General features: G+C 39.5%; 1 protein-coding gene and 1 non-coding gene across 5 annotated transcripts in view; one reads left to right on the forward strand and one right to left on the reverse strand.

The window, feature by feature from the left end:
- Window positions 1-382: 382 nt before the first annotated feature.
- Ppm1a (protein phosphatase, Mg2+/Mn2+ dependent 1A) overlaps window positions 383-19,608 on the forward strand; it is a 48,426-nt gene continuing 29,200 nt past the window's right edge. Inside the window, exon 1 of one of the 4 annotated variants that reach the window (XM_087195210.1) lies at window positions 383-624. In XM_087195210.1, coding sequence (XP_087051336.1) covers window positions 477-624 — 148 coding nt within the window. In that variant the 5' untranslated portion in view covers window positions 383-476. Of the gene's footprint in view, window positions 625-3,240; window positions 3,374-3,625; window positions 3,848-19,608 lie in introns of those variants that run through there. The other 3 variants (XM_004837446.4, XM_087195208.1, XM_004837447.4) reach the window with 3 other exon arrangements.
- LOC147822734 (U6 spliceosomal RNA) lies at window positions 15,609-15,714 on the reverse strand. The gene has a single exon (XR_015445238.1). It is a non-coding gene; the product is annotated as a U6 spliceosomal RNA (small nuclear RNA).

Raw genomic sequence — 19,608 nt, forward strand, 5'->3', positions numbered from 1 at the left:
ACTTCACTGATCGCAATGTACAATTTCCTATTTGTTTGCTTCTTTGACCATGTCTCTCATTATAGGTCAGTTCCTTAGAGGGAGGGAACCTTGTCTTTTGATGTCATTATTGACTCAGCATCAAGCTCAGGGCCTGGCAGAGGGGTGACCGCTTGTTGGACACAAAAACTAATCTGACAAGGTCCAGTGCTGTGAGGCAAAAGCCTACCCAGAGACCACCTATGACCTGGCCTGTCACGCTCCTGGCTGCCCGCCGTCCCCCAAGGGACCAAGTGAAAACATTCTGCATGCTTCCAGCGGTGTGCCCTGTGACGTCACACAGGGCAGGGTTCTCTACCCTTTGTCCTTGTTACAGCTACGTTTTTCATAATACACTATGGAGGGGAGGGAGGAGGAAGGGGGTGGGGGTATCCCCAGCCCCCGGATGAAATAAATTCAGGGATACTATCTGCTCACATGTTCAACTTCAGAAGCCAATGGGTAGAAAAGCTGCATTTTGGAATAAGCTAATGAAAAGAAGGAAGAGAGGAATGAGGAAAATAAAGGCAAAGGAGATAAAAAGAGAACTGAAGAAACGAAGAAAGAAAAGGAAAGAGAAGAGGAGAACACACAAAGTGGCTGTGGGTGAGGAAAAAAACCAGGTAGAGGAAGATGAAAAGGAGGAGGAGGAGAGGAAGAGAGGGACTTAGGCCCTACTTGGCTTTGTAACTCTTGGGTAATGACCAGCTTTGGTGTGGAAGGATGGGTGGCTCTGGGCGGTAGATTCCCAGGTATCTTGTTGAGGGGTCACTTAAATTCCTCAGATGTCACTTAAATTCCTGAGATGTATATTAAGAGCTCGAATAAAGTCATCTCAAGGGTGACTGTCCTGAATATATTCACAATAGTAATTTGGGAACAAGGAATGTAAATCTTTTCTTTAAATCAGAATTATGGAGGAAGGTAGAGGGAGTCGCAAGTAGACTAAAATTTGTTCCAAATTTTAAAATGTTAATCCTAACCCACGAGCTTCCTAGTTCGTATCAAAATGTCCCTGAAAGCTGTCTCCAGAAATAAGAAATAATACGAAGGTGCAGCTTGATGGGCAAAAATCTTTTAGTTCACATTTTCTATTTGTCTTCTGGTACAATTGACCCAGATTCTCCTACAAGGGTAGAACAGAGAAACCGGGAACGAACGCCTAAAGGAAGGAAACTGAGGCAAAAGCTTTCCGTTCTTTGGAGTCCACGACTGACCCTGGTGCTTACTGAATAAGGCAACAACGTGCTTTTTAAGAGCACTCCAAGTGGTGTCGCCACAGGGGGTTTTCCATTTCAGAATGTTAATGAGTCCACTAGCATGCTAATCATGCTGCTACTTGTCTGAAGTATTAAGGACTCCAGTAAGGTAGAGCTTCAAAGACCTTTGATCTAATTTTCTTTGGAGGGGGGCAGGCGTGGATAGAAAATTAGGAAATATATCCTCCAATGATATTGGCACCAAAATGCAGAGTATTATTTGTATTTTGTATACCTGGAAATGATCCATGTTCATCTTTCCCTAAAACATTCTAATCTCCAAAATATTAGGTAGGGGGTTTGGGGCTTCCTTGAAGATTTGGTCTGCCAGTGACCATGTGATCCTGTTGTTAGGTTCTCTCTGAAAGGTACAGAACTTTCCCTGAAAAGTCAAGTTAAAAAAGAAAAAAAAAAAATTGGAGGTAGCTTTTAGATTTTAAAAAGCAGTTAAATAATGCTTGGTGAATGACAAAAAGAAAAAACTGTCTTTTTTTAATCTAAGAGAGCGACAACGTGGTCCTCAAGAGATACAAAGTAACAGGGTACAAATTCCCAGTTAAACTCCCGCGATAAACTGGGGAGGCCTCCTCATAGATTTATCTATTTCCCCGCCAGAACTCAATTTGGCTAGCATGTTTAGGTGTTCTTTTTGGCGCTCTTGCCCCCTACAACGAAGTATCGTGTTTGTTTTTTTCTTTGTATAAACCGGAACATCTTTTAAACATGAAGATTTTTCTTCTCTAAACTCGTGTCCCCGCAAATGCAGTAAAAGCAGGGCTAAACCAGCCGAGAGGGAAGCGCGCCGCGACCAATGGGAAGCCGAGCTAGTGACGCACTGCTTCCCGGCCCCCTTTCATTGGCTGCGCAGGCCCCGCCCCACCCCGACGCCCACACGCGGCGTGGGTCAGCTGTGCTGCTGTCCCGCAAGCTGGGGTGGGTTCTGGCGGCTGCACGTGCAGCTGCGTTAACTTTAGCGCATCCCCAGCTCTTAGTAGAAAAGGTTGTTACGTTTTCTGATCATCCTCCAGATGCTGAAAACATCCTCAGTTCCATTAACCTCTTTGGAGGTCGCTGGAGGGTCCGTGACAGAATCACGTGACTGTCTAACTTGCAAATAAACACAATGCGGGAGCCCACGAGCCACCCGAGGAAAACCTGCCGGAAGCTCGGAGTATGTGCCCTGGCGTGCGGCCCGTGCCCTCCCACTGGCGGGGTGGAAGGGCGCGCGGCCGAGGTGTGGGGCCGCACCCGCGTGGGGCCCGTGGGTGCCACCTGGAGAGGTGTGGCGGCGTCCTGGGCACCGATCCGCAGACCTGGGAGCGGGTGTGTGCGAGCAGGGGACCCCAGCAGGCGCGGAGCCCAAGTCCAACTCTCCCCGCCACGGGTTCCGAGCGCCGTCCACCCGCGGAGCTCCAAACAGCGGCAGACACCGCCCAGGCCCCGGCGTCGGACCGTGGAGGCCCTGATTCTGGCTCCGACCCGGGATCCCGACGCTCCCTTCGGTCTCGGCCAGGGCGCCCGCCACCAAAGGACAGCAGCCGGAGAGGCTGGGCTGGGCGGTGACGTCATCAGTGGCCACCCCTCCCCCGCCGCAGTTTCGGCCCCGCGACATCCGGGTCTCTCCAGCTGCTGCGCCGCACCGCAGCTGTAGCGGCGGCGGGGCGGGGCCGTCGTGAGCGCGCCTGCGCGGGGCCGCGCTAGAGGCGGCGGCGGCGGCGCTGGAGACGGGCGCGCGCAGGAGCTGGAGCGCAGTGGTGTCCGCGCCGGCCGGCTAGGAGGCTTCGGGTGCCCGGCGGTTGCGGCTCGGGAACGGGCTGCTGGGGAGGGGGGTGGGGGGACGCCAGGCAGGTGGGGCGCGAAAGCGATGCGTCCTCGGCTCTTCCTCCTCCTCCTCCGGGTCCCGGTCTCTGCCGCCCGCCCCGGCGCCCGGATGATCTGAGCCGCGAGGGCGCCGAGAGCCGGGGGCCCGGACGCAGCCGGGCTCCTCCCGCCGCCTCCCCGCCCGCCGCCGCCGCGGTGCCCCCCTCCGCGCCCCCTGCTGGGCCGCTGTCGCCGCTTGAGCCGACCAGGGACCCGCCCGCCCGCGGCTCCTCCGGGTAAGCGCGGCGCGGGCCGAGGGCGGCGGGCGGGCCTGCGCGGCGGCGGGCGGGAAGGCGGTGCAGGCCCGGGGCCTGTAAACAAGCGGCGTCCGCCGGGCGCTCGGCGGGAGACGCCACAGCTCCGCCCCCGGCCGCCTCCTCCCCAGGCGGGCGGCGGGGGTTGGCGGGCGCGGGCGGCTGGGGCACGACCCCAGGCGGGCGCGGGCGGCGGAGGCTGGGCAGCTCCGCGGCGCGGGGGGCGGGCGGACCGGCGGGGCGGGGCGGAGCGGAGCGGTAGGCGCCTCGGACCGCGGGGGCCCGGCCGCCGGCCTTTCGGGCGTGCTGGGAGGAAAGCGTCGAACTCCGGGCGACAGTGCCCCGGTTCATTCGTGACCGAGGTTCGAACACATGCCTTGAAGTAAATCCTTCCGATTTCGCATCATTTTAGACGTGTAAATGGGGCAGAAGTTCTTGTTGAGGAGTTTGGTCGAGGTATGGTTCTGTAGATGTTAAATAAACTTGGAGCCTTTTCTGTCCCAACCGCAATTTTAGATACGTTTTGAAAATTTCATCACTTGAGGTATTTTTTTTCTTCTCATGGACCACATGGTACTTGAAATATCCACAAAGGTCACGTACTTCAGTTGTCCAAGCCAAGGAATCTGTGCCATCCCCACCCCAAATTGACTGCTAATTGGAATAATGAGCCGGATGTGTTTTAAAAAGGGATTGGAAGAGTGTGGGATACAGATATTGTTCCATAGAATAAGTGGAAAGTAGAAATTTTTAAAAATTGTTCTGAGGAAAAAGGTCTCTTCAAACTTGCATGTTGGGATTTTAAACACAGCCAGCTTTTTAGGTGCAGGGCACTCTGAAGAGACATAGAATTTATTTATTTAAGCAATACTCTGCTCAGCCTCTTTCCAGAGCCTTCAGGAATCCAGCAGATCCCAACTCCCTTTAACTAGAACACTTTATTTTTATATTTTCATCTTTCTATATATCACACTTTTGTCACAAATTGTATTTCAGTGATTCCCTATTTTACAGATGCGAGAGCTAGACAAGAGTGACAGTCCACCCCTATTTCCTAATCTTAGATGTGACCTTTATTGACTTAATATTTCCTTTGCCAATAGATAATTCCCATCAGAGTAACATTTCTTTCCCGATGTTACGTTTCTTTTCTTACGTGTACCATGATTAAACATTTAATCGTGTAAGGATGATTACTTTCAACGTGGAAGTTTACAGCGCTACCACGTTATTGAAACAGTAATGAACTGCATGTGAAAATTGCTTACGACATTTTTATTTGATACTATAGGTATTTTTACCTCAGTGAAATAATTGTAGAAGTGGTATATTAAGACTGATAAAGGTTTGACATTAGCAACCTCGATATATATTTGAGAAGTAATATGGTTGGCTACTGAAGTCCTCAAATTGCTTTTTGCATAGTTTGTATCATTTATATTTTTTACATGGATTGTATCATTTTATATTAGTATAAAGGGCAGAAGTGCTGACAGTTACAGTATAACCTGTTGAAGGGAACACTGCACTAGGAGACAAGAATTGTTCAGTCATGGCTATGCTCCAAAATATGTGTCTACGGACAAGACTTAACCTTTTGAGTCTCAGCTTCATATCAGTAAAACCAAATGGAGTAGATTATACTGTCACATGTACTGTCCAATTATTAATTTTTCCATTTTTCTTACTGTTGTGTATCTGTTCAATGTACTTTTAACAAATAGATGCCTGGTATGTGCCCGACACTTTGATGTTTTAGCATTCTAAAAGTGATTTTTCTTTTTATTTAGCAAACATTTAAGTTGGTGATTGTGTTTTGGGAACAGTATTCCTGTGGGTCGCCCTCACTGATTTTTCTGTTGGATTGGGAAGTCAGAAGAGGCTCCTGGGGGGAAGGAAGGTAGCGATTACACTAAGGACAAGTTTGGTTCAGGCCTTGGGTTTGAACAAGTCTGTAGCCCTTGGTGGTAGCTGGATGAGAAGGGCACTGTAAGAACATATCATGAAGATTGTTTGGGCAAGTGAAGCCCCATCTTAATAATTTTGTCTTGTTAACCTTTTTTTTTTTTTTTATTGTTCCCTAAACCTCATCCACTGCCCAAAAAAGAAATCCATAGCGGCATTATTTTGTCATGTAGTAAACATTGTTGAGCAGTTAGCAAATACAGTCTGAATTTGTTAAGAGTAGCCCTAGACTGTTTGCTTATTACAGTGACTAATAGAATGTATAGCTGATTCTGGTTTAACTATGAATACCTATTTATTTTATAATTTTAAACAAAGACTGTATCCAGGAAGCCTGTTATCTCTGAAATAAATGTTCATCTGCTAGAGGTGGAGTAATATTTCTGAGGTGTTAGTCTGTGCTGATGTAAATATTAATTTTTCGCAATATGGTGATGTTTGTTTCAAATGATTCTCAGTTGCTTGGGTGTGTGACTCAGAATGCTACTCTTGAAGTATTTTCATTATTAATCAAGTCAGAGTGAGACAAACTTGTAATAAAATCAGCCTACTAGTAAGCAGAGTTTTCTAAGGAAGATACCCAGGAAAATAAAACAGGTCAGAACAAGGTGTGGTTCTGTAAAATATATGGACCTTGGGAGTGGGGAAAAGTTCATGTGAGGCAGTGAGGTAACAGCTGTCTTCTTATGCTTTGGGTATGAATTGTAGGTCACGATATGACCTGTCTTCCATCTTAGTAGATAGATGTCTGTTTTCAATACTGGAAGTTGAAGGCAGAGCCTTTGGTTACCCTGAGCTGCATCCCTAGCTCTATTTCATTTTGAGTCAGGGTCTTGCTGAGTTGCTGCTTTCTTCATTGTGAATCTCCAGAATATAGTCTTTGATCATTTTTGACCTTTGTATGTTCTAGCTATCTAGATAATCTTTTAAGCTTTACTTTTGCAGAGATAGGTGAGAGGAGCTAAAGAAAGTAAACTGTTGAAGGAGGTTTGCTCTGCCTATCTTTGTCTAAATGACTTACAAATTTTTACAAGAAACTGAAAAATATAAATTATGTATATCAGTTGATTACACTGTTACTGTGTTTGTAGTAGTAGAAATGTTTTAAGCATTCTTTTAGTAAATGTTTAAAAATGGAGCTTGAGTTTGTTCTTTTTGTCTTTTACAGTACTGGGGGTTGAACCCAGGGCCTCATGCATGCTACACAAGTGTCCTACCACTACACTACATCTCCAGCCATCTTTATTTTTTGACACTGAGTCTTTTATATGTTGCCCAGGCTGGCCACAGACTTGTGATCCTCCTATCTCAGTGTCCAGGGTTGCTGAAATTATAGGCATGAGCCTCATACCAGAAAGTTTTTATAATTCTTAATGTGTTTATTTGGAATCCATGGACACAAGCATACATTGTGTTTATTTTTAGGGGTCTGATTGAAATTCATTAGTTTTTGTGGTTGATAAGATTTGAATCAAAATCCTATGAGACCGAACTACTTTTAGATACAAGAGGACATAAATAATAAAAACTATACTTTATTGATCATTTACTTATGTCAGGCTTTAATTTCCACCACAGCCTTCTAAGATATATGCTGTCTTCATTTTACAAATGAAAAAATACAGTTAGCCTTCCTATGTGTTCTGCATCCATGGATTCAACTAACCTTAGACTGAAAATATTTAGAAGAAAACTGTGCTGACCATGTATGGACTTTTTTTGTCATTATCCTTTAAACAATACAGTATAACTATTGATATAGCATTTACATTATGTTAGTTATTACAGGTAATCTAGAGATGATTGTAAGTATATGAAAGGGTGGGTATAGGTTATATGCAAATGAGGAACTTGAGGATCCACTTTTATATCCCTGTAGTCTTGGAACTAATCCACAAGGATAACAAGGGATGACTGCATAGGCATAGAGAACCCAAGTAACATGCCAGGATCGGGTCTATATAGATATAAACATAGTTTTAAAATAGTTCTCAGTGGATTCTTCATAATTATATGAGCCTTCTTGCCCCTGGGAACCAAAATTTTAAAAGCTGAATGTCAACATTTCTATCTGTTCATAGATTTCTAGAGTTAAAAATGTGGCTTTGTAAGTGTATATAGTTGTCTTCCAATGCAAGAACCTCATTTAAAATATTCAAAAAAGATGTACACTTTTAAGTTCATGTTCTCATTTCCAAATTTTCAGAAGTTAATAGAGCCAAAATATTGTATGTTTTTAACAGCCACAGTCTAGTTTGAGGACTGGAATCAATATTAATTTTCAAACGGTTGCTATCCTTAATGAAGGAGTTGGGGAAATATTTCAGTGTATATAATCAATAGACCCATATCAAAGGCCCCATAAAGTAGATGGTAAAGGTAGCCTTTAAATTCAGATATAACTGAGTCTTGAGTACTTGCTCTCCCCCTTTCTGGTGAGATGATTTTAGGTAAGTTTCTTGATTTCTCTTAAGTCACTGTTTTCATTATCAAGTGGAAATTTTCTTATAAGGTTGCCTTGAAAGTTCAGTGAATTATGTGAAGTGCTTGATATATTTTCAACAGTGAAGAGAGTGCCAAATAAATGGTAGCTGTTGTTCCTAAGTATATGAAATCTTGAGATACTTGGGGGAGTGGAGACTGACTGGGTGTGAGATTGTCTCTGAGTATAGTTTTAACAGTAAGCCTTGAAGCCTAACTAGAGGCGATTGAGAATTTAGAACAGGTTTTAAAGACTGTGAGTATATAGAACTTGCATATGAGTGGACTAAAAGTTAAAATGTAGTAAAGAAAAACTTGAGTATGAGTAGATTTATTTGGCTATCTGAAGTTGGAAGCATGTCGGGGCCTTGGAGCGAATGATTAAGTGGGAGTAAATGGTTAAATTGTAGATGAAGAGTAACAGTAAGAAAGCAAAGGTGAATATTCAGTCTAGAATGATCAGTAAATAGGGAAGAACACAGGTTGGCATTTTGAAGAGAAGTTATATTTCATGGTTAGAAAGGTGTAAGAAGATACCATTGCTACAGGAAAAGATACAAGGGAGTAAGGAAAGTATTGTTTAACAGTTCTACCTGTCGTGTTTTGTTTTAGCTTTATAGATGGGTTCTGGGTTTTTTAAGGTTGAACCCAAACCAAGATAGTACACTCTTCTCTTCCCTTTAGGGCACCCTGTACTGCACCCCATCCCCACCCCATTCTATAAAGCGTTGCATAGTTTTTTCTACAAATACTGCTTATTATTTTATCTCCATAGGTACTCCATGACTCCCTTTTGCATTTAGAATAAAGTTCAGATTTCTTGGTTTTGCATTGACATTTTCTGTGATTAGATTTCAGGCATGATCTGTTTCAATAACCAAACTTGTACACCTGCCATCTCTGAAGCACATCCTTTAGTCTGGAATTGTTTCTTTTCCTTCTCCAGATTTTGTTTTTTATCAACTCATTTTTAATATTTCCTGCTCCACAGAGTCTTCCTTTTCCACCAGTGTTTAGCTCTCCTCCCTCTATACATTGATAGCAGTGTTTATGTACTACTTGTATGGTTTTAACCATGTATTTTACACTAAGTATTTGTGACTTGTGTTCAGTTCTGAAGAGGAAAATATAATAATTTATTATACGCACAGCCTAACACTTGCTTTGTGGATAGTAGACATTCAGATATTTGGTAAATATTCAGCCAAATCTACCTAGGAGTGGGAATTCTAGGAGGAGGTGGTAGAAATAGCTATTAACTTTCTGGAAGCAGACATTTCTGACTCTTCCTGTATGTTTCGGGTACACCTGGATATTTAAATGTGATGACTGTACAAATCTGAAATGTAGCAGAGTTTTTATGTTGGTATGGAAGACTAGGTTGAGTGATTCTGGACCTACAGGTTTCATTTTAACTTCCTGTGATTTTACTTTGAAGTTGAACAGGATACATAATCAGGTAGCTCTTTCCAGAATATTTTATATTTACAGATAATAACTAGGTTTTTAGTGGACAAATTCTTATGGTCAGTTAGTGACTGCTTAGATCAATTTTATATTTGATTCTTTTTGAGCCTCTCATGATTTTCTAGCCTTAACATTAGTTACTAACAACCAGCATTTATATGCCCAGAACTATTACTAGAAATTTTCAGTTATCTTACTAAATCTTCACAACACCCCTATGAGATAGATATTGTAGTGTTATTACTTATATCTTAACAGATGAGGAAATTGAAACAGCAGTTATTTCCCCAAAGTTTTAAGTTGGTAAGAGAAGCCAAATACATGCCCTTGGACTTTGCAAAATAATTATATATATAATATTTTTATATATAACATATATGGGTCATTGCAGTTTTATTGCTATTGCTGCAAGTCTGTCAACAATTATGATGGATCAGAAAAAAAATGAAGGATATGACTGCAGTTCTATTTATCCAGAGAGTGAATCTTATGAAGTAGGGATCTAGGGTGGCATTGTACACCAGGTTTAAAAAGTACATTATCATGTCACATCAGCTCCCTTTAAAACTTTTCCCTGGTAGAGTTATACTAAAGGAGCATCTTAAGATATAACTAACTGTGCTACATTAGTTCTGCGAGCTATACCCAATTTTTTCTTATGGCCAATTTGTGTGTGTGTGTGTGTGTGTGTGTGTGTGTGTGTTTGTGCTCACTACTTTGAAATACCCCCCCCTTTAATTAGTACATGTTTGCAGTTCATGCAGTTTACAGTCATCTTGAGGAGTGCTTACATGTACATATTACAACTTGTTTTTTTTAATCCCCTTCATTCCCCCTCCCCCCTCCAGTTTCCCCATCCCCCTTTTCATACTAATTGATATTATTTGTCTTAGTTCAAGTTATAGCATATAGTGTTTACATTAATTGGGGTTATTAGGTTTCTGTACGTGGCACATCTTTATTCATCTCATTTCCCCTTCCCCTCCTCTCATCCTTCACCCTTGTTCCCTTGGGCCACTTCTCTATTGTAAGTGATCTGTCCTCTTGTCTCTTTCTAGTCATCCTTTATCATTTTCTTTGTTTGTAGGTTACCTCTCTCAAGTTAGAGATACTATATGGTATTTAAGCTTGTATGTGTGGTTTATTTCACTCTAACATATTTTCCAGGTACATCCATTTTCCTATGTCTCAAATTTATCATACTTTATAGTTGAATAGTATTCCATTAGATAGAGGTACCACATTTCCCTTATTCAGTCATCTGTTGATGGGTATACAGGTTGTTTCCAGAATTTAGCTATCATGAATTGTGCTGCTATAAACATTGGTTGCATGTATCAGTGTAGTATAATGACTTAAGCTCTTTGAGGAAGATACCTAGTAAAGGGATAGCTGGATCTTGAGGAATTTCTAGTTTCATTTCTTTGAGACTCTCCATACTGATTTGCATAATGGTTGTACTAGTTTGCATTTCACCAACAATGCAGGAGGGTTCCTTTTTCACCACAGCCATGCCAGCATTTGGTATTGTTTGATTTCATAATGATTGCCATTCTTTCTGGAGTAAGGTGGAATCTTAGTGTTGTTTTAATTTACATTTCTTTACAGGACAGAGATGATGAACATTTTTCGTATATTTGTTGACCATTTGTATTTCTTCCTCTGTGAAGTGTCTGTTTATTTCTCTTGGCCTTTTCTTGACTAGGTCTTTAATTTTAGGTGTTTTAATTATTTTGGGTTCTTTGTATATTCTAGATATTAGTCCTCTGTCTGAGGAGTAGCTGGCAAGAGGTTTTTCCTATTCTTTAGGTCATCTCTTCTCTCTATTGATTAATTCAGACTAAAAAGCTTCTGTACAGCAAAAGAATCAATCACATTTGAAGATTTTTGTTGGTATTTCTTGTGTGATTTAAGTTCTATTTAGGAAATCCTTTCCTATACCTAAGTCTTCAAGTGTTTTACCTATTTTATCTTCCAGTAGGTTTAATGTTTCTGTTTTAGTGTTTAAATCTTTGATCTCTTTTAATTTAATTTAGTATATGGGGAGAGATAAGGGTCTAGTTTCAATCTTCTGCAAAAAGATAATCAGTTTTCCCAACACCACTTGTTGAATAGGGTGTCTTTCCTCCAACATAAGTTTTTGGCCCCTTTGCCAAAAATCAAATAGTTGAATATGTCTGGGGAGGTTTCTGTATCCTTAGTTCTGTTCCATTCATCCATGTGTCTGCTTTTGTTCCAGTACCATGCCATTTTTAATCACTGTTGGCTTTGTGTAGTATAGCTTGAAGTCAGGGATTGCTATGCTGCCTGCTTTGCTCTCACTTTTATTATTCTGGGTCTCTTCTGGCTCCATGTGAATTTTAGGATTGTTCCTCTAGATCTATAAAGTTTGCTGTTTGTATTTTGATTGGGACTGCATTGACTCTGTAGAGTAGTTTTGGAAGTATGGCTATTTTGACAGTATTGGTTCTGCCTATACAGGAGCAAGGGACATTTTCTGATGTCCTCTTCAATCTCCTTCAGAGTACTGTAGTTTTCTTTGTAGAGGTCTTTCACTTCCTCGGTTAGGTTAATTCCTAGATATTTCATTCTCCTTGAAGCTACTCTGAATGTATTGCTTTCATAATTTCCTTCTCATTCTGTTCATTGTGGTGTACAAATACTAATGATTTTTCCATGTTAATTTTGTATACAGCTACTTTGCTGAAGTTCGTTATTAACTCTTAAGAGGTTTTTTTGGTGAAGCTTTTTGCTCTTCTATGTAGAGTATCATGTCATCTGCAAATAATGATAATTCGAGTTCTTCCTTTCCTATATGTATCCCTTTTATTTCTTTCTCTTACCTAATTGCTCTGGCTAATGTTTCAAGTACTGTGTTGAATAGAAGAGGTGATAGTGGGCATTCTTGTCTTGTTCCTGATTTTAGGTGGAATGCTTTTCATTTTTCCCTATTTAGTATGATGCTGGCTATTGGTTTGTCATAAATAGCCTTTATCATATTCAGGTCCTTCTGTTTTTCCTTAGGGTTTTTATCAAGAAAGAGGGTTGGATTTTGTCAAAAGTCTTTTCTGCATCCATTGATGTGATCATATGGTTTTTTACCTTATTCCTGTTTGTGTGATGTTACATTTATTGACTTTACATATGTTGAACCGTCCTTGAATCTCTGGGATGAAACTTACTTGATCATGATATATCATCTTATTGATAACGTGCTCCATTCTGTTTGCTAATATTTTGTTGAGGATTTTTGTGCCTATGTTTATTGAAGAGATTGGCCTATAGTTCTCCTTTTCAGTTGGATCTGGTTTTGGAATCAGGGTGATACTGGTTTCCATCAGTGAGTTTGGGAGCACTCTATCCCTTTCAATTTCTTTGAAGAGCTTGAGGAGCATTGGTGATAACACATCCTTAAAGCTTTTAGAATGTAGCAGTGAATCCATCAGGTCCTGGGCTTTTCTTAGTTGGTAGATTCTTTATTACTGTGTCAATTTCATTGCTTGTTAAGCATGTTTGTTTTCTTGGGTTAGTTTTGGTAATTTGTATGTGTCTAGGAATCTGTCCTTTTCTTCAAAATTTGTTAATTTGTTGAAATATAATTTTTCAAAGTAGTTACTATCTTCTGCATTTAGACAGTGTCTGTTGTGATTTCACCTCTTCCATTTCTGATTCCTTTGATACAAGTCTTTTCACTCTTTTTCTTGGTGTGTCTAAGTTCTTATCTATTTTAAATATTCTTTCCAAGAACCAGCTCTTCAATTTGTTGATTTATTTTTACAGTATTTTTAGTCTCAATTTCATTGATTTCCACTCATTTTTATAATTACCTTCCTTAATTTCAATTTGGGGCAGGTTTGTTGTTGATTCTCAGGTATCTTAAGATTTCTCAAGGTTCTTTATTTGGGCTTGCTGTGTTTTCCTAATGTGAGCACTGGGTGCAATGAATTTTCCTTTTAGGACTGCTTTCATACTCTCCCAGAAGTTTCATTGAGTTCTACAGTCATTGTCATTAATTCCTAGAAATTTTTCAATTTCTTTGATTTCTTTGTGACTCATTGATTGTTTAGGAGTATGTTGTTAATTTCCCAGGAGCTTTTGCCTCTTCTGAAATTTCTTCTGTCATTGATTTCTATTTTCATTGCTCATTAGTCTTGAGTATTCATTGGCTGATTTCAATTCTTTTATATTTATTCCCACACTTTGTGGACTAGTATGTGCTGCTAAAAAGAATGTATACTCGTGTAGAGATAATCTGTTAAGTCCATATGTTCAGGGGTATGGTTCAGCTCTGAAATTTCTTTATTGATTTTTTTGTGTAGTTAATCTCTTTCTTTACAAAAGTCTGGTTTTAGAGTCCTCTGCTGTGATTGTATTTTTGATCTTTTAATTTCAGCAGTTTTTGTTTTATAAAGATAGGTTCTCCAGTATTCGGTGCATGTATGTTTATTGATATTATCTCTTCTTGTGGGATTGTTCCCTTAACTAGTATGTAGTGACCTTCTTTGTCTCTTCCAATCAGGGTAGTTGGTTGGTTGGTTGGTTGGTTTGTTCTTTGAGACAGGGTCTCCCCATGTAGTTCAGGCTCTTCTTGAAATCACTATGTAGCTCAGGCTGGCCTTGAACTTGTAATGATCCACCTGCCTCAACCTCCCAAGTGCTGGGATTATAGGCATGTGCCACCATGCTCGGCTCTCTAATTGCTACCTTGCTTGCTTTTGGCGTCCTGGGGTCTGTTTCCATCCTTTAATTTTTAGTCTATGAATATTCTTTTTGGATTAGATGAGTTTCTTGAATGCAGCAGATTGTTGGATTGTGTTTTTTTATTTAGTCTGCTAGTCTTTGTCTTTTGATTGTTGAGTTGAGGCTGTTAATATTGAGAGATGTTACTGAGAAGTGTTGGTTATTTACTGTCATTGCTTTCTTTATCTGTTGATGAATCTTTTCTTTTCCTGATTTTTTTTTTCTGTTTATCTGTTGACGTCACCTGTGCATTTAGCTGTGTCCAATTGATTGTTTCTGTGGAGAATATTCTTGAGTATTTTCTGTGGAGGTGGTTTTGCACTCATAAATCTTCTGAGCTGATCTTTTTCATGGAAATACCTTATTTTTCCATCTAGTATATTTTGAAGGATAGCTTTGTTGGGTAAATTAAACTGGGTTGGAAATTATTTACTTTTAGGGCTTAAAATACTTCAGTCTGAGCTCTTTTGCCCTTCAGGGTTTATGCTGAGAAGTCTGCTGTGATTCTAATTGGTTTGCTTTACTATGTGATTTTTTTGTTTTTCCTCTGTCTTTAAAATTTTTTTTGCTGGATATCTGTGAATTTAATAAGGATATGCCCTGGTGTCATAATTTTGTCATAATTATTTGGTGTTCTATAAGCATCACTTACTTATATTTTAAACTCTTGTTTGGGAAATTTTCTTCCATAATTTTTGTAAGCATGTTAGTGAATCCATCTATCCTCTACTTTTTCTGTAACTCCAATTAGCCTTAGATTGGACCTCTTCTTGTTGTGTCTAGTAGCTGCATAGTCTTTTCGGCTTCTCTGAGCTTTTTATTGTATGTAACTCACTATTTTGTCCTCACTGTCAGACACTCCTGTCTTCACATTGTCTTCACATACATTTCTGCAGTGTATGAATTCTGTACTGTTTTTTATTTCAGGCATTTGTGTCTGACATCTTTATGTGGATTCCATTCCTTCTTGATTCTGTTGTTCAGATTTTGAACTGTTTTGGTTACCTCATCCAGTTTTTTGGGGGGGTTTTTGTTTGTTTGTTTTTGTTTTTTGGTACCGGGAATCAAACTCGGGTCCTTGCGCTTGCGCAGCAGGCGGCGAAACCACTGAGCTAAATCCCTGGCCAGCTCATCCAGTTTTTACCTATTTCCCCAAAATTCACCATGGGCTTATCAAGGATAATTGCTGTGAACTTTTGGTTCATTTCCTTTTAATTATGTATAGCTTTCTCTTTTTTCTCCTTTTTTAGGGGGAATGGGGTAGTGCAGATTGGGGTCTAGAGAAGTGACGAGAGTTTGAGGCTTATACGGAGATTTTTAATAGGATGTTGCCCACTTGTGAATAATTTTCAGTTTTGTATGTCTAGTGCTAGTATTTACTCCTTCTGCTATTTACTTCAACCCATTTTGACTCTGTCCCTATGTTTTGCCCAAAGAATTGCTTCTGGTTATTACAGTATCCACAGATTCAGTCTTACAACACTTCTATATGCTTGTACTTGCTGTTACACTTCCCCTTTTTATCTGTTCTCTTTGTACACTATGACAGTTTATTTGCTTGAAAAAAAATATGGAACACTTCACAAATTTGCATGTCATCTTTTGCAGGGGCCACGTTAATCTTCTCTGTGTTATTCCAATTTTAGCACATGTACTGCTGAAGCAAATAACCCCTCTGGTTTTTGTTTTTTTGTTTTCTTTTTAAGATAGGATCTCACCATATTGGCCTGGGCTTGAATTTGGATTCTCTTGTCTTGCCCCCCGTGTAGCTGGGATTATGGGTGTCTGCCAGTCGCCTTGCCTGGTATGTTTACTACTTTGGAAACCCACCATTCTAAGTTAATTCATTGACTGCTCCATGAAATGTTTATTTTTTGGTGCCAGTGCTCAAACCCAGGGGCTTTCACTTGCTCAGCACACACTCCACTGCTTAACTATACTCCCAACCCCCCAAAAATAGTCTTTAAACACAAGCTACCTAATTGGCTTTACATTAGAGATTATATTGTAAATGAAAAGTTTCATGTTAAATTTATTGAAAATAAATAGCTTGAAAACAGTGACCTTTCATTCATCTGAAATAGGTCTGCAGTGTAGGACTGTTTAATCTTTATACTGTCTACTTATTTTTGAAAAACACTTGAGAAAATTGAATGTGAGCCGGAAATATACCAAACAGTGGGAAAGCACAGGTCATGTATAATACAGTTTAAATTTAAGCTAGTGCTTTATACTACTCTACATGACTGTTTTAGGCAGGGATGTAGATAAACTTTTTCTGAGTCATGCTATATATAGCTTAATTATTTTAGTTAGAGAATACGTCCCTTGCAGACATGGTTTTGCACACCTTAATCCCAGTGCTCTGGGAAGCTGAGGCAGGAGCATCCCAAATTCAAGCGCAGCCTGGGCAACTGAGCAACTTAGAAATAACGTGTCTCAAAATTTAAAAAATAAATAAGGGGTGATGGAGCTCAGTGTGAAGGTCCTAGATTCAACCCCAGGACCAGAAAGAAAAGACTGATTTAAGAATTGTTTATTGTACTGTTTCCAAGAATAAAAACATAATTTACTACCAACTCTTATTATCCTGGATTCTTACCACTGCTTCTTTTTTCTTTAGTGTGAATGGTAAAAAATTTCATTAAATTGGATATTGCATTTATAGAAGATGCAGCTTGCCTGCCCTTGGTACCAAAATTTATAGAAATGAAAGTATTAATGATTAAAGTTAAGGAAAGCATTGCTGTGTATTTTGTTTTGTTTTTGTTTTTCTTTTCTAAACAGAATCTCAAAACTTACCTTTAGAAAAATACACTTGCAATATGCCACCATGCTTCAGAATGTTGAGTGTAAATAAAATCTTCACATTTTAAAAGCAATAGAATATTACTAAGAGTCTGTGATGTAAGACTGTTACGGGTGTCAAGGAGTTGATGTTAAAAGTGGCAGCTTTTGTTCTACTGTCAACCTATAGCTTATCCTGTGTTACTCTGTATCTGTCATCTTTGTTTTCTCTGTTGGGGAAAATGCTTCCTCATATTCTGAGTGCATCAACAACTAATCAGCCATCTAGTGATGTTGTATTGCTTTGCTAGTCAGGAGAAAAGGAGCTTGGTGCAAATGGGATTATTTGGTATTTATGTAGTAAAACTGCAAGACTAAGGCATTTTTGTCTAATTACATTAGAGGTAGATTTCTCTGCTCCCAGAAATTATTCCTCTTTGTGTCCAAATTATTTTATTCAATGCTTTTCATGTAGAAAAGACTAAGAAAATTAACCTATCTATGAATGTTCAGTAACTGAACAGATGAATAAATAAATAGCTCAGGGAAGGAAAATGTGTGGGCTCTAACCTCTAATCATGACTATATATTTTTTCTTTTTATCATTTCCATTATATTGTATATGGCATCTTTCAATAATGGGTGTGTGTGAATAGTGATGTTGAGAAACTGTTTCAAGTCCTAAATGAAGACTGAGGATATAACTGGGTGGTAAAGAGCTAAGCTAGCATGCATGAAGCCCAGAGATCAATCCCCAGCACTGCACAAAATAGTTATCAATGAGCATGTATCTGTCGAGTTTTTGATAAGTTGATGATTTGCTTTTCTGTGCACGTTTTTTCCCCTATTACTAGGAAATGAACCCAGGGCCTTCACTGTGAGCTGTGCCGTCCCACCTCCCTTTTAAAAATAATTTTTAAATTTTGAGTCAGGGTTTCACTAGGTTGGTAAATGGCCCAGACTAGGCTTGAACTTGGAATCCTCCTGTCTCAGCTTCCTGGAGTGCTGGGATTACAGACATGTGCCAACATGACTGCTGAATGCAATATTTTCTTATTAAGGACTTGTTAAAAATATTTTTGAAGGGAATATTTCTGAAGGAAAAACTATATTCTATAGAATAATCAAGATGAAAATGGTAGGATGCAGTTTGTTGGCAGGTCACTTTTTATAAGAATACCTATTTCTGTATAGAAAAGATTCGCTGCTGAGGAGGGAGAAGTCAGAATGATGGCTGTCATTCATTTGTCCCACACATTCATTAAGTGTTGTATGCTAACTACTAAAATCAAAGGCATAATCTCTTCCCTTATGAACCTTAAATCTAAAGTGAGAGGTTATTCATGTAGTAAAAGCTATAATGAGGGAAATAAATGATTCTGTGAGCTTATAGCTAATGGTAGATCTGTTTCCTGAGATAAGAAAAGTGGTAGTAGTGACTTGAGAAGTTCCCTTTGGCCCATGTCATTTGAGGTGAGGCTATTTAAGTGTTGGAAATAGTTGGCTATAGTTTTGTTTTTTTGTTTTTGTTTTTGTTTTGAGACAGCGTTTCACTTTGTAATTCAAATTGGCCTTGAACTCACTGTGTAGCCCAGGCTGGCCTCAAACTTTCAGCAGTCCTCCTGCTTCAGCTTCCCAAGGGCTGCATTACAGGTATCCGCCACCACACCCAGCTCTGGACATAATTTTTAAGCTACTAAATTTTAAAAAGTGTTCATTTTAAAAATATTTGTTTTTCTCTCTTCCCCAGCATCCATTAGTCAGTGCACAGAACATTTAATATCACAATTTGTAGACTGAAATGTTAGTATTTCCCCTTTTCAAATTACATATGCAGGGTTATCAGCAAATACTTAGAAATGTTCTATGTGAAGAGTTTTGTTTATTTAAGCAAGAGAAAAAAGGATAGATTGGCCCTGGGAAGTTTCCTATTGTTTTCTGGGTCAGTCTTAATTTGAATCCTCAAATATGCAAAGATTAAAAAATAGCAAACTAGGAATTCACTTCTGAATTTATAGACAAGTTATTCAAAACCATAAGTTTGAATTAATTAGTAGTTGAGGCCAGTTGAGACTGCAAATACTAGGACATTCTTGGAAAACTTTGAAGATGAAGTAGCATTGTGCCATGTAAATCTTCAGTATTTTTCTTGTACTATAATTGTGTGCGAAAATAGGTCAGTATTTTACTTTTATAGTCACTGGAGCCCTTCAGCTAAATTTAGATTAGATATTTTTCAGGCAATTATATAGTATACTTATAAAAATTACTTTATTATGCAGAACACACCTTTGTAGAAATTTTAGACAGCTACCTTATTCAGTAGTAATTCAGAACAAAGCATACTTATCTAGATGATGTTGATACATTAAGAAATCATGAAACATGAAGGAAACATCAGAAGTGGCAAGGCTCTGTCTTATATGAACTTTGCAAAATTGAAATTGCCACTAATATACAAGCTGTGGTTTCTGCACTTGTAAATTTTTATCTGATATGGTAAAGGCTATTTTTCCTTAATTGGGGGGTAAAGATGCTCTCTTACACAGAAAAGCTATATCCTTATTTTGGCTAGTCGTTGGTTGGCATTAGTTTACTTTTTGAAATTTGTTTTTAAGCTTTTATTTTGGATAAATTTAGCCCAGCAGTTCATTTGCATTAAAATTGTTTGAGTGAAGTTTAGTTGCTTGGACAGAGGGTAAGTTAAATATTTAATTGAAAAAGTTAATATTTAGTTGAGGCTATAAGATGAAAACTTTGGTAGTTGAAAAATTTCC

This window comes from Heterocephalus glaber, unplaced genomic scaffold, assembly GCF_053883595.1.
Source record: "Heterocephalus glaber isolate CG9 unplaced genomic scaffold, H.glaber_assembly_v1.0 deba00001608, whole genome shotgun sequence".
Classification (NCBI taxonomy): domain Eukaryota; kingdom Metazoa; phylum Chordata; class Mammalia; order Rodentia; family Bathyergidae; genus Heterocephalus; species Heterocephalus glaber.